We start from the raw sequence: 22,204 nt of genomic DNA, 5'->3' as shown, positions 1-22,204 counted from the left end.
CGGGAGCCAATGCAGCTGTGACGAGCTCAGCTCGTCATGAGCACAGGAGTGCCGTGCCTCATGACGAGCTGAGCTCGTCATGAGCATGCGGGCGCTGTGCGCGCCTCCCTCCCCCCCAGCACAGAAGGTGAATAATCCCCGCAGCGAAGGGGTTAAAAAAAATGTATGGAGTTTTATATAGCACAAACTTGACCCAGTATTGGGCATCAGAGTGCTTTACATAGCACCAGTTGCGTTACATGAGGACACATTCATTTTATTTTTGTTAGGACCAGGGAGATTAAGTGATTTGCCCAGAATCACAGGATGTTCAGCGTCACTGCCGAGATTCCAACCCGGTTCTCCAGATTTGAGGTCGAGCGTCCTAGCCCTTAGGCTAACTCCTCTACCCAACTCCTTCCACGCTTGTCGCTTTCAAAGGTAATTTTTAGGTCTCAGCTAGACAGAGCATGCACTGTCTCTAATAGACATGTGTTTAATATGTGGGCTTTAGCCCACCCACAGTCTTCCCATTTGCTCATTCCTTAGTCTGTCTCATATTCGTCATCACCATTTGCCTGCATGCATTGGAATGTTTTTCTTGTGTTTAGCCCTTCCCGCAGAGCATTGACCAAGTACTTATAAACATCCACTGCTCCAGTTTTTATGACCATTTTAGACCTACTTTTTTCTTTCTTTTTCTGCACTTTACACAGTGTTTGTGCTTTTACCAGCTTCGTCTTCTCCCATCCACCCTAATGTCCCATCCACAGATCACCCCCTTCCCAGTCACTGCTTTTGCCATTATTGCTGCTTTCTGCTTCACCAAACTCCTTACTCCCATCAGTGCTTGCTTCCTCGCACCTACGGGTGTTTGCCACATCCACAAATCACCCCCTCTCTCGACCCCGTCACTGCTTTAAACCCCCATTGTAGTTTGTTTTGTTCTAGTGAGTTGTGGTGTTCTGCCTTTTAATGTCCTGTTAGTGTAAAGCTGAAGTGCTCATTGAAGCATGTGTGCACGGCTGCTTTACTTGGCACACGTGTTGTCTCTGTTTATTTTCTATGCGTGTGGGTCCTAGGTGTGCATGAATGTTTACACCAATAAATCAATCAATCAATCGTGAAATTTGTATAGCGCACTACTCACCCCGGGGGTCTCAAGGCGCTGGGGGAGGGGGGGTCGTCACTGCTCGAAGAGCCAGGTCTTGAGTTGCTTCCTGACGGAGAGATGGTCCTGGGTTAGCCGGAGGTGGATGGGGAGGGAGTTCCATGTCTTGGCTGCCAGGTAGGAGAAGGAGCTTCCACCGGCGGTGGCTCGGCGGATGCGTGGACGGCGGCGAGGGCGTGGCTGGTCGACCGTAGCTGGCGGGCGGGCGTGTAGAAGGTCAGGCGGTCGTTGAGGTACTTGGGGCCCAGGTCGTGGAGAGCCTTGTGTGCGTGGGTGAGGAGTCTGAACGTGATCCTCTTGCTGACGGGGAGCCAGTGCAGGTCTCTCAGGTGGCCGGAGATGTGGCTGTGTCGGGGGATGTTCGTACCTGTGTTTTCAGGCCGTCTCCCTTGTACACATACCACTAAATTGCTTGTACATAAACAAATGCATTTTTTAAAGATGTTAAAACACAAATAGCACTTGTTCATATATTTTCATCTTTTGCACGATCCGGTGGTATTGAAGCTCCCGCTCCATCCTCCATTTTGCCACAGTGAAAACATGAGCAGATGGTATTGGAGCACTTTAAGTGCTCACCAGTTACCTTCCACAATGACACATTCATTTTTGTCATTGATCTGCCTCAATTAAGGTATTTTTCCCCCCTTCATTGTTGCTTCCTCCCGACCTCTCCCGTCGTTGCCTGCCCATCACCCCATCCACTCCTGCTTGACACGTCCCCCTCTACCTCCCTCGTCACTGCTGTTTTTATTTTTTTTGCACGATCCGATGATATTGGAGCTCTTGTTCGGTCCTCCATCTTGCCATAGTGCTAACACCAGCCGATGGTATTGGAGAGCTTCAAGTGTTCACCAGTCACATTACACAATGACACATTCATTGTTGTGCGCAGGGGAAGCGCAAGTGATTTGCCAATAATCACAAACTGTTCAGTTCACCCCGAGATTCGAACCTGGTACCCCAGAGCTCCTGTCGGCAGCTCTGGTGGTTACGCCACACCCTCACTTCACTTCAAAGCTCCTCAACTTTGTCCCACTATCACTTCCACATTTGTCCAGTAAGACCCCGTCAAAATCACACCAGCATTGGCAAAGTTAATATATCTCGGCAATGCCCAAGCTATTGGCCTCGTCAATGTGCATGTCTTTTAGCAAAGTTGTCTAGCAGCACCTCTGCTGTTCAGCATGGCTGAAAGTCATTGAAAAAAGCGCTATGATGCGGCCAGCAGAGGCCACGTCATAGCACTTTGTTTGTGTTAGGAAGGGCTGGACAAACAAACTCAACATGGGAGGAGATGAGACTCAGCGTTGAACTAACATACTGTGATTCTGGGATTTCAGTGACTTACAGCCATGCTGAACAGCAACAAAAGCCTTAACTGTTGGAAGTTACATCCTTGGTGTGGTTTTCTCCCAACTTTTTGCCTTCAATCCTCCCTTTGTTGCAAACTTCTTTTTGCTGGACTTAGGACTCTGCACACTTTACCACTGCTAACCAGTATAAAAGTGGTTGTGCACTCTCCTTTAAACATGGTAAATCTGGCTTACATCCAATTGGCCTATTTAATATAGCTGTAAGTCTGTAGTAAAGTATTACTACATGTACACATGGTCTGTAAATTAAATGCTACTAGTGGACCTTCAGCACTCAGTGTGCCACCCACTTGAGTAGTATTTAAAACAGGTCTCAGACCTGCTATTGCAGACTGGGAGTGCAGTTTTAATCTGCCATTTCGACCTGGCTAAATAAATCATTTGTAAGGCCGAAACCTTCCTTTTTAATACATATAAGTCAACCCCAGGGTGGGCCCTGAATAGTCTATAAGGAATGGTGCAGTATATTTAAAAGGTTGGACACGTACTTTTAACTTTTACATGTCCTGGTAGTGAAAAACTGTAAAAGGTGTTGTTCATTAATGCCAGGCCTGCCTCTCCTATAAGATAACATTGGCTTAATTTGTTACATTTAATAAATGATGACTTTCAATTGGGAACAGGTAGCAATTTTGAGTTTGGTGTCTAAGAAATGGTTATTGAAAACCCTCTTTAATGGTAAAGTCAGATTGTAAGTCACAATTCTGAAATGCCACTTTTAGAATCTTTTCATTTTCTTGTCCTATTTGGTGCCTGCAGCCTGTATCCCCGGTCTCATGACTAGGTGTAGCTGGCAGTTGGTCTTTGTGTATTGCTCAGAGAAAGTGAAACAATGGAGGAATAGGTGTTGGCAGGATGGGCCATCTCGGACTTGGTTAGGGGGAGCTGTCACCTACTACACTTACACATCACAAAGGCTCAAGCTAAGCAAAGGGGTTGACACTAGTCTTTTGTGACCCCAGACAAGCTGGAGCTAGTTTGGGGAGGCAGGAAATTCTGAACACCTCTGGGGGTGGAAGCCTCTAGAAAATTCTCCTACTTGAAAGTGGGCACCAGGTATAAATATTGGACCTCATACCAAACTCTTCAGTAACCATCTGGAACTGTGGAATACTCCGAAGGACTGCAGTGCTGCTCTGAAAGAAGGACTGCTACTCTGTTGCCCTGCTACCTGAGTGAGAAGGACTGGACTTGCATCTTGAACCCAGGACAACCAGAGTCCCTCCAAGGCTAGTTGGCTGGCCTCCTGATCAGAGCCTCGGGCACATAAAAAGGCTACAACCACCTTGAACCCACACCTGGACTCTGCCAGCCGTGAGTCTTGCCTCCCCAAGTGGTGCCACCCCAGTCCTAGACCCTTGGAAGTGGGTCTGAAGATGCTCTGCCTGCCCAGCTGTATTCTCTAGGGCAGAACCAATGCCGTGTGATGCATTGCCTTGCAGCCCCAAATCAGAACTGCAGCAGCGAGATGCATCCCAGACGCAGGACCAAGCAACTCATCAGAACCTCCACTTTGGGATGCATCATTAACGCAGCTCCTCAGAATTGCTGCTGTGCGACACATTCTCAATGCAGGACTTCGCAGCTCCTCAGAGGATGTGCGTAGCACATCCTCAATCGAGGACATTGCAGTCGGCGCTGCATGACGCATCCTCGAAACAGGATCTGGCAATGCTCATTAACCCTGCTTTAAGGTACTTTGTTCAGTGGGCCTTACTTTGTATCCGGCCTGCGTCCATCGCAGTCGACCTCAACTTGTGACTTTGTACCGGTCAGGCATGACCAGATAACCGCAGTTGGTGGTTTGTGCTTCTAAGGACTATTTTGCCTGATATCTTTTTAAACTGCATTTCAACGGTTCTACTGATTGGATTTTTGTAGTTTTGGTCTCAAATAATTAATTACATTTTACTCACTATATTATTGTTTGAGGTGCTGCATAAATACTTTACACATTGCCTCTAAGTTATCCTGATTGCTTTTGTGTCAAGCACCACAGGTTAATTTGGGGTTTGCTTGTATTTCACCTTGTCGAGAATTGTGGTCACTTCTTGAGAAGAATGTCACCTCCCTCAACCAGTAACCCATTTTCCAACATTAACCTTCAGTGAGCAGGCTTCTCCAGAGACCGAGTCAACCCAATTAAGGAGGTTTAGTGGCATGTTCAGGAGTGGATGTACCAAAAACCTGGCAAGCCAAAATAACACCAGCGGGGACTGTGTCACAGTAAGCACTAACTGCAGAATTTAAATAATGCAGGGGACTAACTCAAAATGTTTCATTTGAGTCCCTTTAATTCAAACTGTGAATAAGGGAAAGACACTAGGAAGGCTCGCCCTTTTTGATCATCGTACAAGTCAGTACGAGTCTCAACAGATAACCCCTTACCTGTTAAATTAAGACCGTCATTTGCAGTGGGTCTAAACGTTGGAGCTTTACCTAAGATAAAGTCTCGGTACTGTGCCACTGGGAATGGGTGACAAGAAGAAAGAGAAGGTAGTTTAAGATAATAACCAAACCCATGCATGGCAAGTTATTGCATCTCCGTGACATCCTCGAGGAACTAGCAAAAAAGAGAGAAGGAGCCAGAAGATGACCCACAGGTCATCGAGTCGACATATAACTAAACACTTGGGGGCGGATTTACAAGCCCCTTGTGCCGCTTTTGCGTCACTTTTATCATGGGAAAAGTGATGCAACAGCGGCGCAAGGGGCTTGTAAATCTGCCCCTTGGTTCTCTCATTTCTCTAGCTTTTGATGTACGTGTGTGGGGTTTCTAATTGGGTTTTGATAGCAGGCAAATACAAACCACTACTTCAAAAACATATACATGTAGTACAGAAAGCAGGAGTACGAGTGTTGTGGGGTGGGGGTGGAATTGTTAAAAGTATGGAAGAAAAATATGGTGCAGAGTTCCGTCCAGAATTTAAGAGAGTCACCTTGAGCTGGGAGGTAAGAGGCAGGACGATGAAGATAATGAGGACGAGTTCTTTTAGAACCTGCCATTCAGGTTCTGCTCTAGGAGAATCCTCCTACCCCTCTGGGCATGAGATGAGCTCAGGGAGAAGCGCGAGGAATGAAATTGGGGCAGGTAATGGCTCCCGAGGTCAATTATGTCTAGACTGGTCGGACAATTGAGAGGGGGTGAGCGTTTGAGAGAGAAAGAGAGGATCGATTTTGATTCAAGAAATGTGTTTACTACTACCGTCTGTCGACCAATTTAGAAAGCTGGCACTAACCATACCTGCTGGTAATAATAGTACTAACTCTCTTTATTCACCTCCTACCATGAAAAGGCCTCTTAATTGTGGGGAAACCGCTATTAGCTTCTCGAGCAGTGGGGGGGAAATACATTCATTTTCTGTATTCAGAATGATTTAATTGGCGTACTTATGAAGCACAGGAGGCTAGTCCTCATACTAGGCCGGGGCCTCTACTGCACAGGAAGGCCTCTCTAGGCTACACCCACTCCTTAATCCATTTACAGAAACTTGAAGCACTCAGCGGGGAGGGCGGAGGGGTTGCTGGTCAGGATTAAGGTGTATTGGCAGAGCTGGTCTGGGAAGCTCGCAGTACATAGCGCCCTGCACCTCTCGCTGCGTTACCCCACGCTTCAGGCCCAGCAGGATGTAATACGGTGAGGGGCGCGTCCTGGCTCGGAAAATGGGGATAGGGGCTCGGGGATGTTACCTCCTCCTCCAGTAGGGCCGATCCAGAATGTAGGTAGAAGAAGAGAGAAGTTCCATCCCGGATTCCCATTTTTGTGCGACCTCAGTCCGTTGGTTGGGGGAGAGCTCAGGAGAGACACGGCTGAGGCCGTCGCCAGGGCAACCCAGCATGGAGGGCTGTGAGGTCACAAGAACACGGCGAGGTCAAACGGAGTCCGGGTGACCAGTCTTACTGTGAGGTCAGATGGAATGTTGTGACGTCAGGTGAAACGCCGTGACGCCAGATGGAACGTTGACGTCGCACTCAAGCTGATGTGAGGGTTTTTCCATTCATCTTAGTTTCCTCACAATTAATTATCAGCAAATACCCCTTAAGTGCCTATTTTCAGGCAAACACTGCATTCTGTTGGACGTTTGGCTATCCCAGTACGCCTAACGCTCTTCACGGTTTGGAAATCAATACAAAACGGAGGCAGTTGCAATCCACTTAAACGATTGATTTATGAACTGTTAATTAAAGACAGTTTGTGCCACATTTTTAAATTATTCAAACAAACCTTTGGGACATTATAGTAGGAACCTGACCACTATTTGTGCCAACCTTAATTCAGTGAAAAGTTGCCCTCTTAACTGGTCACAGGACTCTAGAAATAGGAAATGTTATCGTTGTGGTCGCTAGTGGCCAACCACCTGAATAACCAAGAAAAGGTCTAAGAATGTCAGAGAATGGGATTTACTGGAATTGCAATTTTTATGGCTATAATTTGATGTTTTAATAATCAATTCCGAAGTGCAAAGAGAGTTTGAGCTTGGCGTAGACAGCCGTGTAAACATCACTAGCCCTACCAGCTATATTTTTTTTGCCTAACAGTATCAGAGCGCTTTACCAGTTACGTTACAGACTGAAATATACTTTTGTTTAGGCACGGGGAGATTGTGATGTGCACAGAATCAAAGAATGTTTGATCCAGACACGAACCTGGAGCTCCAGCTTCAAAATCAGCCGCTCTAGCCATTAAGCCAGAACCTTGGAATGCTCAGAACCTCAAGAAAAGGGCTCAAAGCTGGTGAGCTGGTTGTCAAAATGCTGTGTGAGCAATTCACTGGCCAAGGACTGAAATGTTGGAGGGTGATTTTTGACTTTTTAACTCAAAATGTGTTCTTCCCAGAATGCACTTGCAAATAATTTAGTACTCAGCACATTTATAATTTTGTTTGTTGGAGCTCACCGCGGCCTTCAACACAGTCTCCCATCGCATTCTAGCACTCACACTCCACGTCGCAGGTCATCCAGAACAAAGCCCTCGACTGGATCCGCTCTTTTCTTTCCGGCAGAACGCAACGGGTCAGACTCCCTCCTTTTCTCTCGGATCCCACACCAACCACCAGCAGAGTCCCACAAGGATCCTCCATCAGCCCGACCCTGTTCAACGTCTACATGGTCCCGCTCGTATCCATCGTCAGATCACACAGATTCAACATTGTATCGTACGCAGACGACACCCAACTCATCCTCTCCCTATCCAACGAACCCAACATCACCAAAGACAACTTTCAAGATGGAATGGAAGCAGTCACCAGATGGGTGAAGAACAGCTGCCTACACCTAAAAATGGACAAAACAGAGGTGCTCATCATGGACCCGCGCCTGGCACGACACCAGGTGTCCTCCTGCCTTCAGGAACTGCCCCCTCCCCCACAGACCACGCACACAACCTCAGAATCTTCCTGGACTCCAAACTCAACATGGACCACCAGATCAAAGCCATCATTTCTTCCTGCTACCACACCCTCTGCCTACTTCGAAAGACCTTCAATTGGATTCCCCCCCGAACACAGGAAAACCGTCACTCACGCCCTCATCAGCAGCAGACTGGATTACAGCAACACACACTAAGCTGGGATCAACAAGAACCTCACCCGCAAACTCCAGAATGCCGCTGCCAGACTAGTCCTCAACCTACCACGCCACTGCCACATCAGCCAACACCTACGAACACTACACTGGCGCCCCGTCGAGAAGAGAATCACCTTCAAGATTCTCACCCACGCTCACAAGGCCCTTCACAACACCAGACCCGCCTACATGGCGCCGCGGCCAGGGCGACTGACGCTGGAATCTGGGGACCACGGTTCGATCCCCGGCTCCGGCGGCAGGTTATCCCAGCATCATGTGACTCTGGGCAATAGCTCGCTTAATCTTCCCGACGGCCCCCAGCGCCTAGAGACCCTAACGGGTGATTGTGCGCTTTACAAATGTGGACTTTTTAAAACTTTTTACATGAACCACATCCTCGCGTTCCACGCACCCCAAAGATCCCTCCGCTGGGCCCAACTCTTCCTTGCGACTGTACCTCGCATCAAGAAGACCAGAGCAGGAGGATGCTCCTTCTCCCTCCTCACTGCCAAGGCATGAAACTCCCTCCCGCTCCACCTCAGACAGACATCGTCACTGTGAGAAAGTGCCCTCTTTCTGAATGGTAGCCCCCACTTTTTGCTGAATTGCTGATGTGCTTTGACTGAGTGTGCCATGGGTTCCTGCCAATCAGGTGCCAAGGGCCTATGTTCTTTCCCTAAACTTGCATTAAAAACAAAACCCAATTGGCATCGCTGGCCACCAGTCAGCCCCTGGTAAATGGTACCACAGGTACCCAAGGCACTGTGACCAGGGAAGACCTCTAAGGGCTGCAGCACTTATTGTGCAACCCTTAGAGGCCCTGTACCATTACACTCACACACTGCCTTTGCAGGCTGCATGTCTTGGTACAGAACAAAATGAAGAGTGGACATGGCACACATTCCTACAACCCACTGCCCTGGCATAGATCAGTCACCTCTCTGACTGGGTGCCCTATACCAGTAGTGAGAGTACAGGTTCACGAGCCGAGTATCCCTACAGTATCTAAGTCCATTCTTAATATAGAAAATATTTGGTTCTGTTGGGTGATACAATTGCTGTGATTGCTGTATTCAATACAAGGATTCCTTATTTCCTTTAAAAGGAAAACGATTTTAGATAACAGCACATCCAGCAGGAGCTGGTAGGACGATCTGACCCTCAAAGGCACCCCTGCACCCAACGCCCCAACCGACGGTGCCTAACCAACCCCCAAGATCCCAACTTACCTCTCCAAGTGGTGATCGCACCCAGAAGACCTATGTCCCTGAGCCTGCAGTGCTTTTGCAAACCGAAGACTTCCCATTGAAAGCTACAGGGTTTCTGATGCCAAAACAGCACTCTGCACCCGGCCACCCCAGGGCCGCTGAGGGTGCACATTTTGTGCAGGCCTAAACCCCCATTTGCCCTGAGCTTAAGTCCAGGAGCTTTGCTCCCACAACCCAGTGGCCTGCTAGTCAGCAGCCACCAACCGGAGGCCCCCGATCCCCCATTGGATAATATTAGGCCTCAGCACTCTGCACCCGGCCGCCCTAGTGCCGCTGAGGGTGTAACAAGAGTGCATCCTTAACCCTTGAGGACCCCTGAGTCTAACCCCAGAACACCAACTCCCACAACAAAGTACTTACCTTTAAACTGATAACACTATTTTCCTCCATAGGATAACTGACTGTTTTTCTATGAAAAGTTATTAAGTGTGGAGTTGGAAAACCTAAAGAAATTCTTTCAAATTGTACTAACTAACAAAAACAATTTTACTTACCTGTTTACAGGAAATGTCCGAGTGTAGCATCCAGGTATACTACACTGTGTAAGAAAAGAAATCTTAAAAGTAACTTAACACTGTTCTCTCATAAAGCTTCACCACACTCATAAAGCTCATAAAGCTTGACCACACTACCCCAAATAGAGAGTGAGGTGCTATCTACTTTTACCTCTGCCTACCTTTAGGGTTCCACTGCACTCTGTGCACACTATACCTCACTTTGGTATAGTATGTACAGAGCCATTCCTACAGTCACTCCCCAAGTTCTTGAAGGACCCTAAGACCTGGCTCTTCTACGGAGCGTAGTGAACTTCCGGGAGCTGCGCGCCCCCTTCCCCCCCCCCCCCCCCCCCCCTCAGCACCTTGAGACCCTTTCGGGTGAGTAGCCGCGCTTCATAAACCCTTGATTGATTCATTGACTGGTTTCACAAAGTATCTGTTGGTCGTGGTAATCACCAGCTCAGAGCAGTTATGTATTTGATGTGCTGTGGTTTTTGGCTCATAAAGACATTAAGGAGGCCGACACTGTAGGCCTTTAATAACTAATAGCAATAGCAGTGTGATCGAAACACCTCCCGACGTTTAAACTCTTCCTATCTTGATTTTACACTGAATATTTCAGTTATTGTATTCTACAATTTAATAGTTTGTGAGATTTCTGCATCTTAGGTAGGCCAGCGTTTGCGGACAGATCACAACCTTTGAAGGAACCATTCAGAGATTAGTCATACGCCTAGCTCTTGCCTGGCTCCGTCCCAGCTCCACTGGCCTTTTGGAAGCACCGGCCTCTCTATGCACCTCTCATTGACCCACAGGACAGTCGGGCTCAATCACTCCCTGCAAGAGGGATGATCAGTCACTGGACACCGATTCAATTTCTTAGCAGCTACTTTTTGGCACTCGTTGGTGGGAATACCAAAGTGACGAGGTATTGCAGTGCATTTTGTCTATTGCTGTGTGTTGGTCGTCTTTAGGGCTGTGGTACAGAGAATGCATAGAACTACAGAGCTCCAGATATCTCTCTGCCACTGTGCCACAATAAGTGCCTCACATTCAGGCCACTGCTTCAATGCCCTATCCGTATCTCTGTGTCAGGCTGGTGCCTGAGACCATAGCAGGCATGCTCAGAGAAGTTTTAAGGCATGGGCAAAGTGGGCAATTGCCCAGGGCCCCCGCCTTCCGAGGGGCCCCCGAGAAAGTGAACATTCACTCTAGCTCACTTCTGTATATTTTTGTAACTCTACATTCAACTTACAATTCAATATTGTAAGGCAGCACAGGGCTTTAATTAGTAGAAAGTGGCCAACAAAATTCAAAGTTGCGCCAAACAGGGGCCCCCAAAACATCTTTGGCACACACAAGGAATTAGGGGTATTACCAGGCAGTCTCTCTCGTAATTCTTCTCAGTGGACCTCTCATCTCAGTCTTTCTTGCTCTCTATCTCTCTCTCTTTCTCTCTTCTCTTGCCGTTCACCTCTCCCTCCATGTGTTTACCCATAGCTTCCTCTCTCTCTCTCTTTGTGCCAGTCTCTCTCCCCCTCTTGTACCCCTCTTTCCCCAGATATGTTCTTCTATCTTCCTCTCTCTCGCGTCTTGTCTCTTTTACCGTGTTGCTGTCTCTCTCGGTCCCTCTCTTTCCTCTCGCCCACTTGTTAGTACCCGTCGCTCCCTCCTCTCCCCCTTCTCTTTCTTCAGTCCCTGCTGCTCACACTGGTATGCTGCCAGTTTGTGCCAGCTGCCTACAGGTTTCCTCCTGCCTGGGCTCACAGCCAGACCTTCCTTCCCAGCGTCTTGAGAAACCTGCCTTCACCGCTCCGCATATCCCCGGGCCCTTCTTACCTGACTCTGCCTCTGACCTCAGATCCCAAGCAGGCCATTAATGGAGCGAAGAGCCCCCGGTGTGGTTAATGGAACTCACAGAGGCGGGGCAGTTTATGCAGCAGAGAGCACCAGAGGCAGTTAGTGCGCACAGAGCCGAGGGGGCAGTTAATGGAATTCAGATGCCCCTGAACACTTGCTCTGACGCCACTGGCCCTTCCTATCGTCCCCTTCTTGCCATCTCTTAGAAAATGCCCTCGGTTCGGTGCAGAAGGGTTGGCAGAGTCAGCATAGACTGGCAAGTCTCTGTCACGGGGACAGCAGAAACAATAAAACAAAAATCACATTCCAACAAGGGACCAGTGGGAACGTTCTGTGCTCTAGAAAGAGGGGAAGGACCACTTTCCAATTCAGGAAGAGAAGGAATGCTGTGTGGTCTGGAGAGAAGGGAGACATATTCCTCCCCAGGGACAGTGACAAAGTTCTGTGGAGAGGAGAGAGTACATTCCATAACTGTTCCAAGGATTGTAGAGGTTAACGAGTCCAGAGGACAGTGGGAATGTTCTGTGTTCTAGAGTGTATGGAATCCAATTCCAACCCTGGGCAGCAGGAATGTTCTGTGCTATAGAGAGAAAGGAAATATATCCCATTCCAGGAGACACCAGGAACTTTCTGTAATCTGGAGCGGAAGAAGTCACACTCCATCCACGGAACTATGGGAAAGTTCTGTGTCCTGGTGTGTACGCAGACCAATTCCAACCCAGGGGCAGCAGGAATGTTCTGTGCAATAGAAAGGAAGGAAATCTATCCCATTCCAGGAGACACCAGGACCTTTCTGTACCTTGGAGTGGAAGAAGTCCCACTCCGTCCAGGGAACAATGGGAATGTTCTGTGTTCTAGGGGAAAGGAGGCCATATTCCACTCCAGGAAGAGAAGGAAGGAATGTGCCCTTGGGATAAATAAGTCATAATTCATCGCAGGGACAGCGAGAATGTTCTATGATCTGGAGAGGATAGGGACCATTCCATTCAGGGGACAGCAGGATTGTTCTGTGCCTTTTGAGACTATTCATTCCATACGGAGGACAGCAGGATTTTTCTGTATTCTGAAGAGGAACAACCCCGATTCCATCCTCGTTCTGCGCTCTGGAGGGAAAGTGCCGCTCTGTAAAGGAAGGCGCCACATTCCATTTTGGCGAACAGCTGGAATATTCTCCAGGAGAGTAGGGATGTTTTGTGCTACAGAGTGGAACAAGCGCATTCCATCCTGAAGACAGGAGGAATGTTCTTTGCTCTGGAAAGGAGCAAGTCTCACTTCACCCTCATCTCGGGGGACAGCCGAGATATACTGTGCTCTGTAGAGGAACCAGGATGTATGGTGCCCTGTGGATTAAGGACCACGGGATTCCACCACAGGGTCAATGGAAATGGTGTGTGCCAGGGGGAGGAAAGACACAAGTCCAATTTCAGGAGGACAGCGTGGCTTTTCTGTTTCTCTGGGGAGGAGGAAGTGATGTTCCATCCAGGGACCAATAGGAGTGTTCGGAGTTAGGAAGTGGAGGGAGCCTATTCCACCCTGGAGGCAGCAGGAACGTTCCATTCTCTGGAGCGGACGAAGACATATTTCATCACAGGGACAGAAGAATATTCCATGCTCTTGCATCTTAGGGACACGTGGTGTGCTCTGTAGAGGAAAGACCACATTCTAAGTTGGGGACAGAGGAAATGTTCTGTGCTCTGGAAAGGAAGCAGCCAATTCCATCTTCAGAACAGAGAGAATGAAGAGTCTATCATACGAAGCACAATTCGTCTAGGGGGAGAGCAGGAAGGTTTCTAAATGTACACACCCCAGAAGGCAATATATAATTGAAAAGGATATCAAGAATGTTCTTGACAAAGAGGGGGTTCTAGAATCTCTCAAAGACACAAGAAGTGTTTGGGTCTGGAAGAGGCTAACCCTCGAAGAGAAGAACCACATTTAGAGGTGACCTAGAAATCAAGGGGGCACTATTTCACGTGGATCCCAATGGTGACCTTGAGGTAGGTCAATGTAGGTCTGTGGTGCCATTCTCCTGAAACACTAGGCTGTAAGGTGTGTTTGTGGCACACAAGTAATTCCAGGTTTTCTGATGGCTGGTGTCCAACGTACAAGATGTTCACTTCCCCTTCACTGACTTTATGACCGCAACAAATTAGAAACGTACAAAAAATAGTTAATATTTAGAAGAGGAGGGAGAGAGAGCGGCAAAGGAGGATTAAGGGTGGACAAAGAAAAGCACAACATGTGCAGGTAGAGCGCGACTTAGGAAGGAGGATTAGTAAAGGAGGGTGGGGAGTAGGAGAACTCAGGAACTGGCAATGAAGAAGGCGAGAACAGCAGAGAAGAAGGAACTGGTAAAGGACGAGAAAGGACATGAAAGATAACTGAGGAAGAGCAAGAACGGAAAGAGGAGATAGTAACAAGACAGGAAAGGGTGGGGCAGAAGAGGGAGACGAAGGATCTGGAGAATAAACATAGCAGAAAAAGATGAGGGGCAGTACCAGGAAAGGGCAAGACCTAGGTCGAAAGGTCAAAATCAGGAAGAAAAGGGACAAAAGCATGAGATGTCAAGGAGGAAGAAGAGGGCCAAAAACATGTACAGTACAGGCCAGAATTGCATATGTACTGGTAAGGACTGGACACCATTATCAGAATCATAAAAATATTTCAACCAGCCCCACGCGCAGGAGTCCACAACTAGTATGCCATCATGGAGCCTTTCATGGTTGAGTCATAGAAACCCATCCACCTCTGAAAGCAGCCTGTCTAAGCTGAAGTTCACTGGCAAATACTTGAGAGGCATGAAGGCCAGTTAGGCCCAGCAAATGCAATAGGAGGAAGATGAGGGACAGTAACAGGAAGGGAGGGACTGGGGCAAACATCTGATACAAGAAGAGAAAGGTCAAGAACAGGAAAAGGAAGGGCTTCGGTTGGGAGGTCAACTGGTGACTAAGTGGGCAAGAACAAGCAAAGGACACGCCGTCATATCCATTTCTCTCATCAATGGAGATGACGGCGTGTTAAGATAGCGGGACGCCGAGGTTGATACATCGTGTTCAACATATCAGGCAACTACCATAAGGATATTTTTGGGACTTATTGAATGAACAGGAGGCGGAATACGTCTACCGCATAGGACGAACTTCCTTTGTTGAGGTTGAGCCTCGATAAAAATATAAAACAATACTTGTGGGGTAATCGAGAATATCTGTTCCCCGATTCACTTTAAAATCGGAAATGGAGGAAATAGAAAATGTATTAGTCTGATATTACCAAATATCGAAATTGGAAATCAATACACCTTGATATACCGTTTGCGCCGTGAAGAAGTTCTGGTTTCAGAACGAAACGCGTTGGCTGATGTTTTGTCTTTAATTGGATCATTAAACGAACATTACAATTTGTACATCACGACTCAGCGTCTGTATATGAGGACAATTGAAAAGTTGAATAGTCTCCTGTAACTGGAAGAGACCAACTTACATAGCGGTGCTTTTCCATTTAAGGTGAATGTTGTATGCCATTTCTGTGCCCTGTGTGCTCGACTGGCTTCCCAGTACAAGAATGCACAGGTCGCTTGTGTACCCTGTTGGCCTGTGAATGTGCCCAGGTTGGGAAAGCCCAGTGTGAGGATACTCACTTTATCACTTGAGTTTGCAGGCTGTGGCGACTTATTATGCTTGCACATGCTCAAATGCCAAGTCTATGCTATGGCCCTTGCATTGTAGGTGGTCCAAGGAGAGATGCATTTGACACCTGCTATGCTCTGCTGAATAGGGGAGGCGATGAGAAGGCGTGCTCATCTTGTGCTGTAATTGAGCTAATCCTTTCCTATATACTGTAGTATTTTTTAGGTCAAGCATAAGAACTACTGGTTATGGATAGTCTACGGGCTGTTCCACAGGTGACCACAGGAGGCATACGAGTTCTTGAATGTATTGTACATTTGGGTGTAAAACCAGAACTGTGCAATGTTCACCCTTACAACACAATATAAGGTGAAATGTATTATATTGCTGGGGGCACTTACTGCACTATTTTGAAAACAGTGTTTGGAGTGGTCACCCAACTGCTGCAGTCGATACTGCGGCACCCAGTATAATGTGCTGCTTGGCTAAATACTTATAAGGTCCCAAAGGCAAGACATATTGGCTGTGCCAATGCTTGTTCTTTAGATCGTTAGAGGGATTCAACGTAGAGGGTGGGTGGCGGAGAGGTCAGAGTCAACATAGACGTTGGGATGAAAGCAATACAGAGGGCTCATGTGGGTTGGGGGGAAGCAACACCGAGAGCCAAGGGGAGCCAATAGCAACTTGATGGGCCTCAAGGGCAGTGCCAATACGGAGGGTGGGCGGAGAAGTACACTTGGAGAGAGAGCGACATGGAGCATGGTAGAACAAGAGAAGCACACAGGCAAGAGAGCAACGTGGAGCTGGGCGGGGGAGGACCAAATAGATGAGAAACCAAATAAGGGGGAGAAGCACTTGAGGACAAACACATACCGGGGGTGCAGGGGAGAATCACAAGGGCAAGAGACAGCAACACAGAGCGCATCAGACGGGAAGAAAAGAACATGTAGGAGATGGTTGGAAAATACATGCACTCTCAAGGAGTGCTTAACCGAGAAGAAAAAAAGTGGTGCTTGAAAAGTATGACGTGAAAGGACACAAGTACTGAGGGCACACTACAGGGGCAGAACAAACACAAGCAAACACTGGTAATGCCAATAGGTCTGCTTTAACGAAATGTTGTATGGTAATGTGAAGCATTACAAGTATATAGCATGGAAATGGACATGTATTTGTGCGGAAGGAAAGAACGGATGTATAATATTGTTTAAGGTTAAAAGGCCAAGTGACAGTTGAACTTCCAAGTCAGACCTAAAAAACCTTGCAGGTTAATCACCGCCCAACTCCCATCTGTGCTGCTGCCAGAGAAATACACCATAAATGTTTAATAACTTTACAATGTAAAGTGTGTGCCCCTAAAATTTTAAGCTCAGACAGCTGGATAAACAAACAAAATGAATACAGCTGCGTGGAGAGCAAGCACTTTTTTCTATGGAAGCACACAACTTCTGCTCAATCAAAACATGTACTCCTGACTCCCACATGTGGGCGGAGTCAAAGCCTCTCTCCAGTCATCCTCACATAACTGTCTGGCAACAGCTGCGCTGTAAAGTCAGACCATAAAAAGAAGAAGGAAAGCCCACACTAGCTAACAAATAATAAGTAAGCAAAGGAGAGTGACAATCAAGCCAACCAATGGTCAGCAAGAGGCGGAGCCTGACTCCGCTGCAAGCTGACAATCAGTCTTTTCGCAAACAGATGGCTTCTGCTGTCTGTTAGGCTCAACCTAAAAAAGACACTCAGGAAGAGAAGGCGTAAGACCAGGAAAGGGGAGGAGGCAGGAAGAGCAGAAGAGAAAATACAGGAAGAGGATGGCTCAGGCAGGAAAAGCAATCATTTCCTCTCTCTAGCAGTGTTTCTTGCCTTTGTTACAGTTCAAAGTGTATTAAATTTTGCTCAAAAGAATCAAAAAAAAATTCTCCATTGTAAAGGCAAACATAACAGACTATAATGTAACGGCTAAACACAGAACAGCTTTGGTTTTTAGGCAATTGCAATATTTTGAAGAATAATTCTGCGTCGTATACAAGGATGTTTTAAACAGCATACTGTAAAATGTACACTATGAAATGTATTGTGTCGTAAAAACTGACATTCTTTAGTTTTTATTTGACTGAATAAATCGTGATAGTTGGTTGGTTCTCTGTCACTTGCTACGGCCAGGAAACTGCACAAAGCGCACAAGAGGCTCAACGTGCACGGATACATTATATAAAGCCTCACAAAAGCGAACAAGAGACAAGCACGTCTCATCTGATAAAAACAGCAAGGCCTTTGTTGCTGCATCGCTTTGTTGTCGGTGTTCACCCTCTGAAACAGCTCCTTTGGATAAGAATAAAACAAGGACAATCCGACGGAACACGAGGCACGGAGTCTAAAGGCCGCTCAGTGGCGGACCCGCCACCCCGGCTCAAACAATGCCCCTGGCCTCTCCCGCCATTTCCTAAACCTCGCAGCAGGCGTGCTCCCTCAACTTTGGTTTTCTCTGCCAGCATTTCCCAACTTTGCCAGCGTTGTTTTGTCTAACGTTCCTAGCGCCCCTCTCCAGTATTTCACTGTGCAGGACTTCCCTCCTATCTCTCCCAGCATCTTCCTTCCGCCTCTCAGCCCCCGGCACCCCTCTTCCTCTCACAACCTTGCACTCTGCATGAGACCTTCAATTCTCCCAGCGGTCCCCCCCCCCCCCCCCCCCCCCCCGTCGTGTGTGTCAGCCCGGGCTGACACAGCTTCGCGGGATGGCGACGTCTATTTGCAGCCGCACCCGAGTACTTCACACGTCTGTTAAAGGCCATTTACTTGTAAATGAGGCTTTTATTATGTTTTCCCCCCTTCTTACAGCCACTCTGGTTACGGCTAGAAGAATTCCCCCCCCCCCCCCCCAAAAAAAAATCTTTTTCAGCCCCCCTCCCCCCCTAAATTATGCGGCTAGAAAAGCCAAATTATGCGGCGTACTGCAGCATAATTTGTGATAGTAGTATTTCTTTATTTTGTCATTTTTACCAGGTGAACTCTGCCTTGGCAAACGTTTCACCTCATTAGTACCAGTTTAACACTCAAATATAGCAGTAAACAATGGAAAGGGGACCTGCCAACCTCTGGAAAGGGCCATCCACTGGGTAGCAATAAGTATTGCTGCAGTTTTAGTAAACTTTAAACAGTTTAATATGAAAACACGCTTCTTAAATTTGCAGTGTGTAGCAGGTGAAGGGGAAGGCTTATGTGGCAAAAGCGGCAAGTCCATAACTATGCCGAAAACGCATTGGTCGCAGAATCGCATAATACCAGTGGCCCGCATATCTCTCTCAACATCTCCCCTCCCTCTTTTACAGGTTTCCAACGTCCCACTCCCGCCTCCAGTCTTTGTCCAGCTCTGCCAGTGTCCTCAAGTTACTAATTAGGTTAGTGTTAAACAGCCTCTCCCAGTATTCCCCAACTCTTCCAGCGTGCCTCTATCGCTCCCAGATCTCCCTGCCTTTCCCAGAGCCCCTTACCTTTCCAAGCACTCCTTACGCCTGCCAGCAATCCGCTCCTAAGTAAAAGTTCAATTTACGTCTTTTATTGCTTTATCTTTCATCCACCCGCACGTTGTTACAACTTTCCCAGCATTCCCTAATTCTCTTCACACTCCCAGCATTCCCTTCACCCGTTCCCTACCTCTCCAAGCAATTCTTACCTCTCCAGCTGTCCTAAACTCTGCTCTCTCATTCTGCCGGCATACAGTACCTCTGCCAGTGTTTCTGACGCGAGCCCGTGTCTCAGGGGGCACGGCACCTGCCCCAGTTCTGCCAGGGTAATCCTGTCTGTGCCCGACAGCGAGAGGGATATGCAGATTATCGTGGTTCTAGCCACAGCCCTTGCGAACTCAGATTTCATCTGGCGAGTTAGCGCCGTGGGCAAGGTGCCCACCTCTGTCTGCACTCCTACAACGAGGGCAGAGGGCGAAGGGATCAGAGTGCTGAACACAGCTCAGGTTGCTGCTCACCCCCCTCCCCCCACCTCTGCCTGCCCAGGGACTTCATTCACCCTTGCACCTGCAGTAAGTAGCTTTGCCAGGTGCGCCGGTTTTGGAAGGTTCTAATGCAAGAAAATACAACCAAAAAAATAAACATAAGTTTGAAGTCACGAAGCGACAGACTTTCAGAGACCATAGCGTGCTTAGAATATCTGTTCTGGCAATGCAATCTCCAAAATATTCTTACAGAGTGAAGTTTTTGTGAATGAACTGTGATTTGCAAACCTGCCATGTGTACTAATAAGTCGGTTCATGAAATGGTCATTCAGAGTGGGGTTGGGCCCACTCCAACCAACCCCATAATAATGAATGAGGTCACTCTAATTGGAGGCCATCAGATGGATGGTGGCCTGCTAGAATCAGCAGACCAAGTTAAGTTTCTTTTTAAAAGCAGCCTGTTTTCCCTAAAGGAAGTGAGGCTGTGTTTAAAAAGAAACGTGTATTTTTTAAAAGTTTGTCTGAGAGTTGGTAGAGGTCCTGTGGACCTCTGCCTTCACTCTAAGAAACAAGTGAATAATCACTTTCATTGAGGTGTCAGTAACATTGAAAAGGTTTGCGATCATAACTGTGGATGCAACCCATTGACACATCACATACCGCATTGCAATTTAGAAGTGAGGATGTAAACTCCCTCCAATGTATGCCTTAATGATTGCTTAAATACTACAAAATGCTAATCCACAGTCGTACTTTTTAATTCCTTGGCTGCGGGGCACATTCCCCAGCTGTGCTGGGGGGAGGGGGGGTGCGCGCACAGCGCCCCGGTGCTCATGACGAGCTCAGCTCGTCATGAGCCACGGTTCTCGTGTGCTCATGACAAGCTGAGCTCGTCACGACCACGCCCGTTTAATGGAACGGTCAGCACAGCAGGGGAATTAGCCCCGCTTGAGAGCGTCCCACGGCTCATGACTAGCTGAGCTCGTCATGAGCACACGGGAACCATGGATCATGACGAGCTCTGCTCGTCATGAGCATGGGAGGGGTTAATGTACGCTTCTATATTTTATTAATCAATTGCTAGTTCGTTTCTACACTTGTTTGAAGTCCACTGAAGCCTTAGCATGGTTTAACACTAACATTTTCAATTAGTTTCCATTTTATCACCCTGTGTTGTACACTGCACATTTTAGCACCATAGCACTAGTAAGCATAGCCTCATTTTGAACTTGGCACACCAAAGCGAGAATTTTTGAAAGTTGTAGAGTCAGCTCGCTGGGGATATTTGTATCTTCTTGCATTGTTTCCACCCGGAAAGCTTGGCGCCTGATCATTAGTGCCTATCTGTAGGTTTCAGTTTTATCACACGTTCCCGCTTCTATTCACTTGCATTGAGAACAAGTGTCTAACTGTAGCACCAAAATGTAGAGATTTTAGTGTTTCAGGCTCCAACTGATTGTCAAGAAGCGCCCAATCGTTGATTAGGCATTGTCTTGCTTATTTTTGAAAACTTGTTGCCTATTTTTTTGCATCACATGCATATTAGAGTTCTATACGCTATCCTGAGTTCTGTGATACTTTATTTTTTATTTTTAACAGAAGGACACCCTAAATTTGTCCCTTCCAAACTGATTTGGTATCCATTTCTAAACCCTTTTGCGATTCAGTAAACCTCTTTCAAATCATACATTGGGTTTAGTGAATAACCAAACCCCATGTTCTGATCAAAAACTCTCTAATTTTGGAAATTGCAGGATTAGGGACTACAAAGCTGCTTAGAATATCTGACCCACAGTTTGATCACTTTCACTCCCAAAATGTAATCTGAATCGCAACCCCATTCCAAATATTTAACACCAGCAATGACCAGTCTTGGATATATTTCTCTCGGCAAATGAGTAGGTGTCTTTGGTTATGATGGGTCATTAAACTGCTTAGTGGCAGGACACTCTGAGTAGCTGCGCGCTTTATGACTTTTTTTTATTATTATTACTAAACTGTGCAAGTCACCAACCATTTGATGACCAGAACATTTCAGCAACTTCGCTCCTCCCACAAGCCAAAAGAATATAGCATTTCCCTGCCACCCAGTGCAAGACAATAATATATCATCCCCTCTCCAATAACTGCACACTAGAAGATGGCTTTTGCACTTATCTAAGACTACGTTGTGCAAGCAGACCTCTCCATAACCTCTCCCAGACAAGAGTAAAACTACATACTTCTCCTTTCTAATTTCAAATGAACAAAAGAAGAGGAAACCTTTCCTCTAACACTATAATACAGGAATTAAATTGCAATTCCCATCTGCTAACATCAAAAGACCAGAAGTGGAGTCCTCTCCTCTAACAACATAATAACAGAGTACACTTGCATCTCCTCTTTGCTAATATCAAAATATTTGAAGAAGAGACCCTCCTTTAAGAGTATGAGATAAGAGAAAAAATGCTTCTCCACAAGGTTCTAAAGATTAGAGAAAAATGTCTCCCCTACTTTAACACAAGATGGATTGAAGATGGCTTCTCTGATCACTACAAAAAGAGAAGTCGGAATTTCCCCTCCACTGACACTAAAATATCATAAAATGAAAGGTCGGCCTTCATATTGTAAGATACTTTCACTCTGCTAATTCTTGAAGATTAGATCAAAAGATGTTGCCACTTGGGATAGGACAGCAACACCAGGACAAAATGGCACTTCCCATCTGTTTACACTTCATGATCAGACGAAGTAGAGTGAGATGACTCCCCTAATATCACTAGACCAGAAGAAAATGGCACAGCTCCACTAAAACTACAGCAGTTCTGCCAAGTATCACGCAACTGACGTGACACGAACGCATTTCAGTGCGGTGTTCCGCATCACCGCACTGAAATGCATTGTCACGCATTTTAATGCCACGGACTGGCATGC

At 47.0% G+C, this 22,204-nt stretch overlaps 1 protein-coding gene across 2 annotated transcripts in view; it reads right to left on the bottom strand.

Moving 5' to 3' along the window:
- The window catches only part of LOC144826956 (mitochondrial adenyl nucleotide antiporter SLC25A23-like), a 179,054-nt gene that overhangs the window by 122,894 nt on the left and 33,956 nt on the right, over window positions 1–22,204 (bottom strand). The window contains exon 1 of one of the 2 annotated variants that reach the window (XM_078685429.1): window positions 6,217–6,352. The exons of the other annotated variant lie outside the window; for it this stretch is intronic. Within the exon in view, the coding sequence (XP_078541555.1) occupies window positions 6,217–6,285 (69 nt within the window). The 5' untranslated portion in view covers window positions 6,286–6,352. Of the gene's footprint in view, window positions 1–6,216; window positions 6,353–22,204 lie in introns of those variants that run through there. 2 annotated transcript variants of the gene reach the window in all.

The sequence above is a fragment of the Lissotriton helveticus genome, chromosome 1_1 (genome assembly GCF_964261635.1).
Source record: "Lissotriton helveticus chromosome 1_1, aLisHel1.1, whole genome shotgun sequence".
Classification (NCBI taxonomy): Eukaryota; Metazoa; Chordata; class Amphibia; order Caudata; family Salamandridae; genus Lissotriton; species Lissotriton helveticus.
Note: the sequence above shows the minus strand (reverse complement) of the source record. Positions and strands in the feature narration are given on the sequence as shown.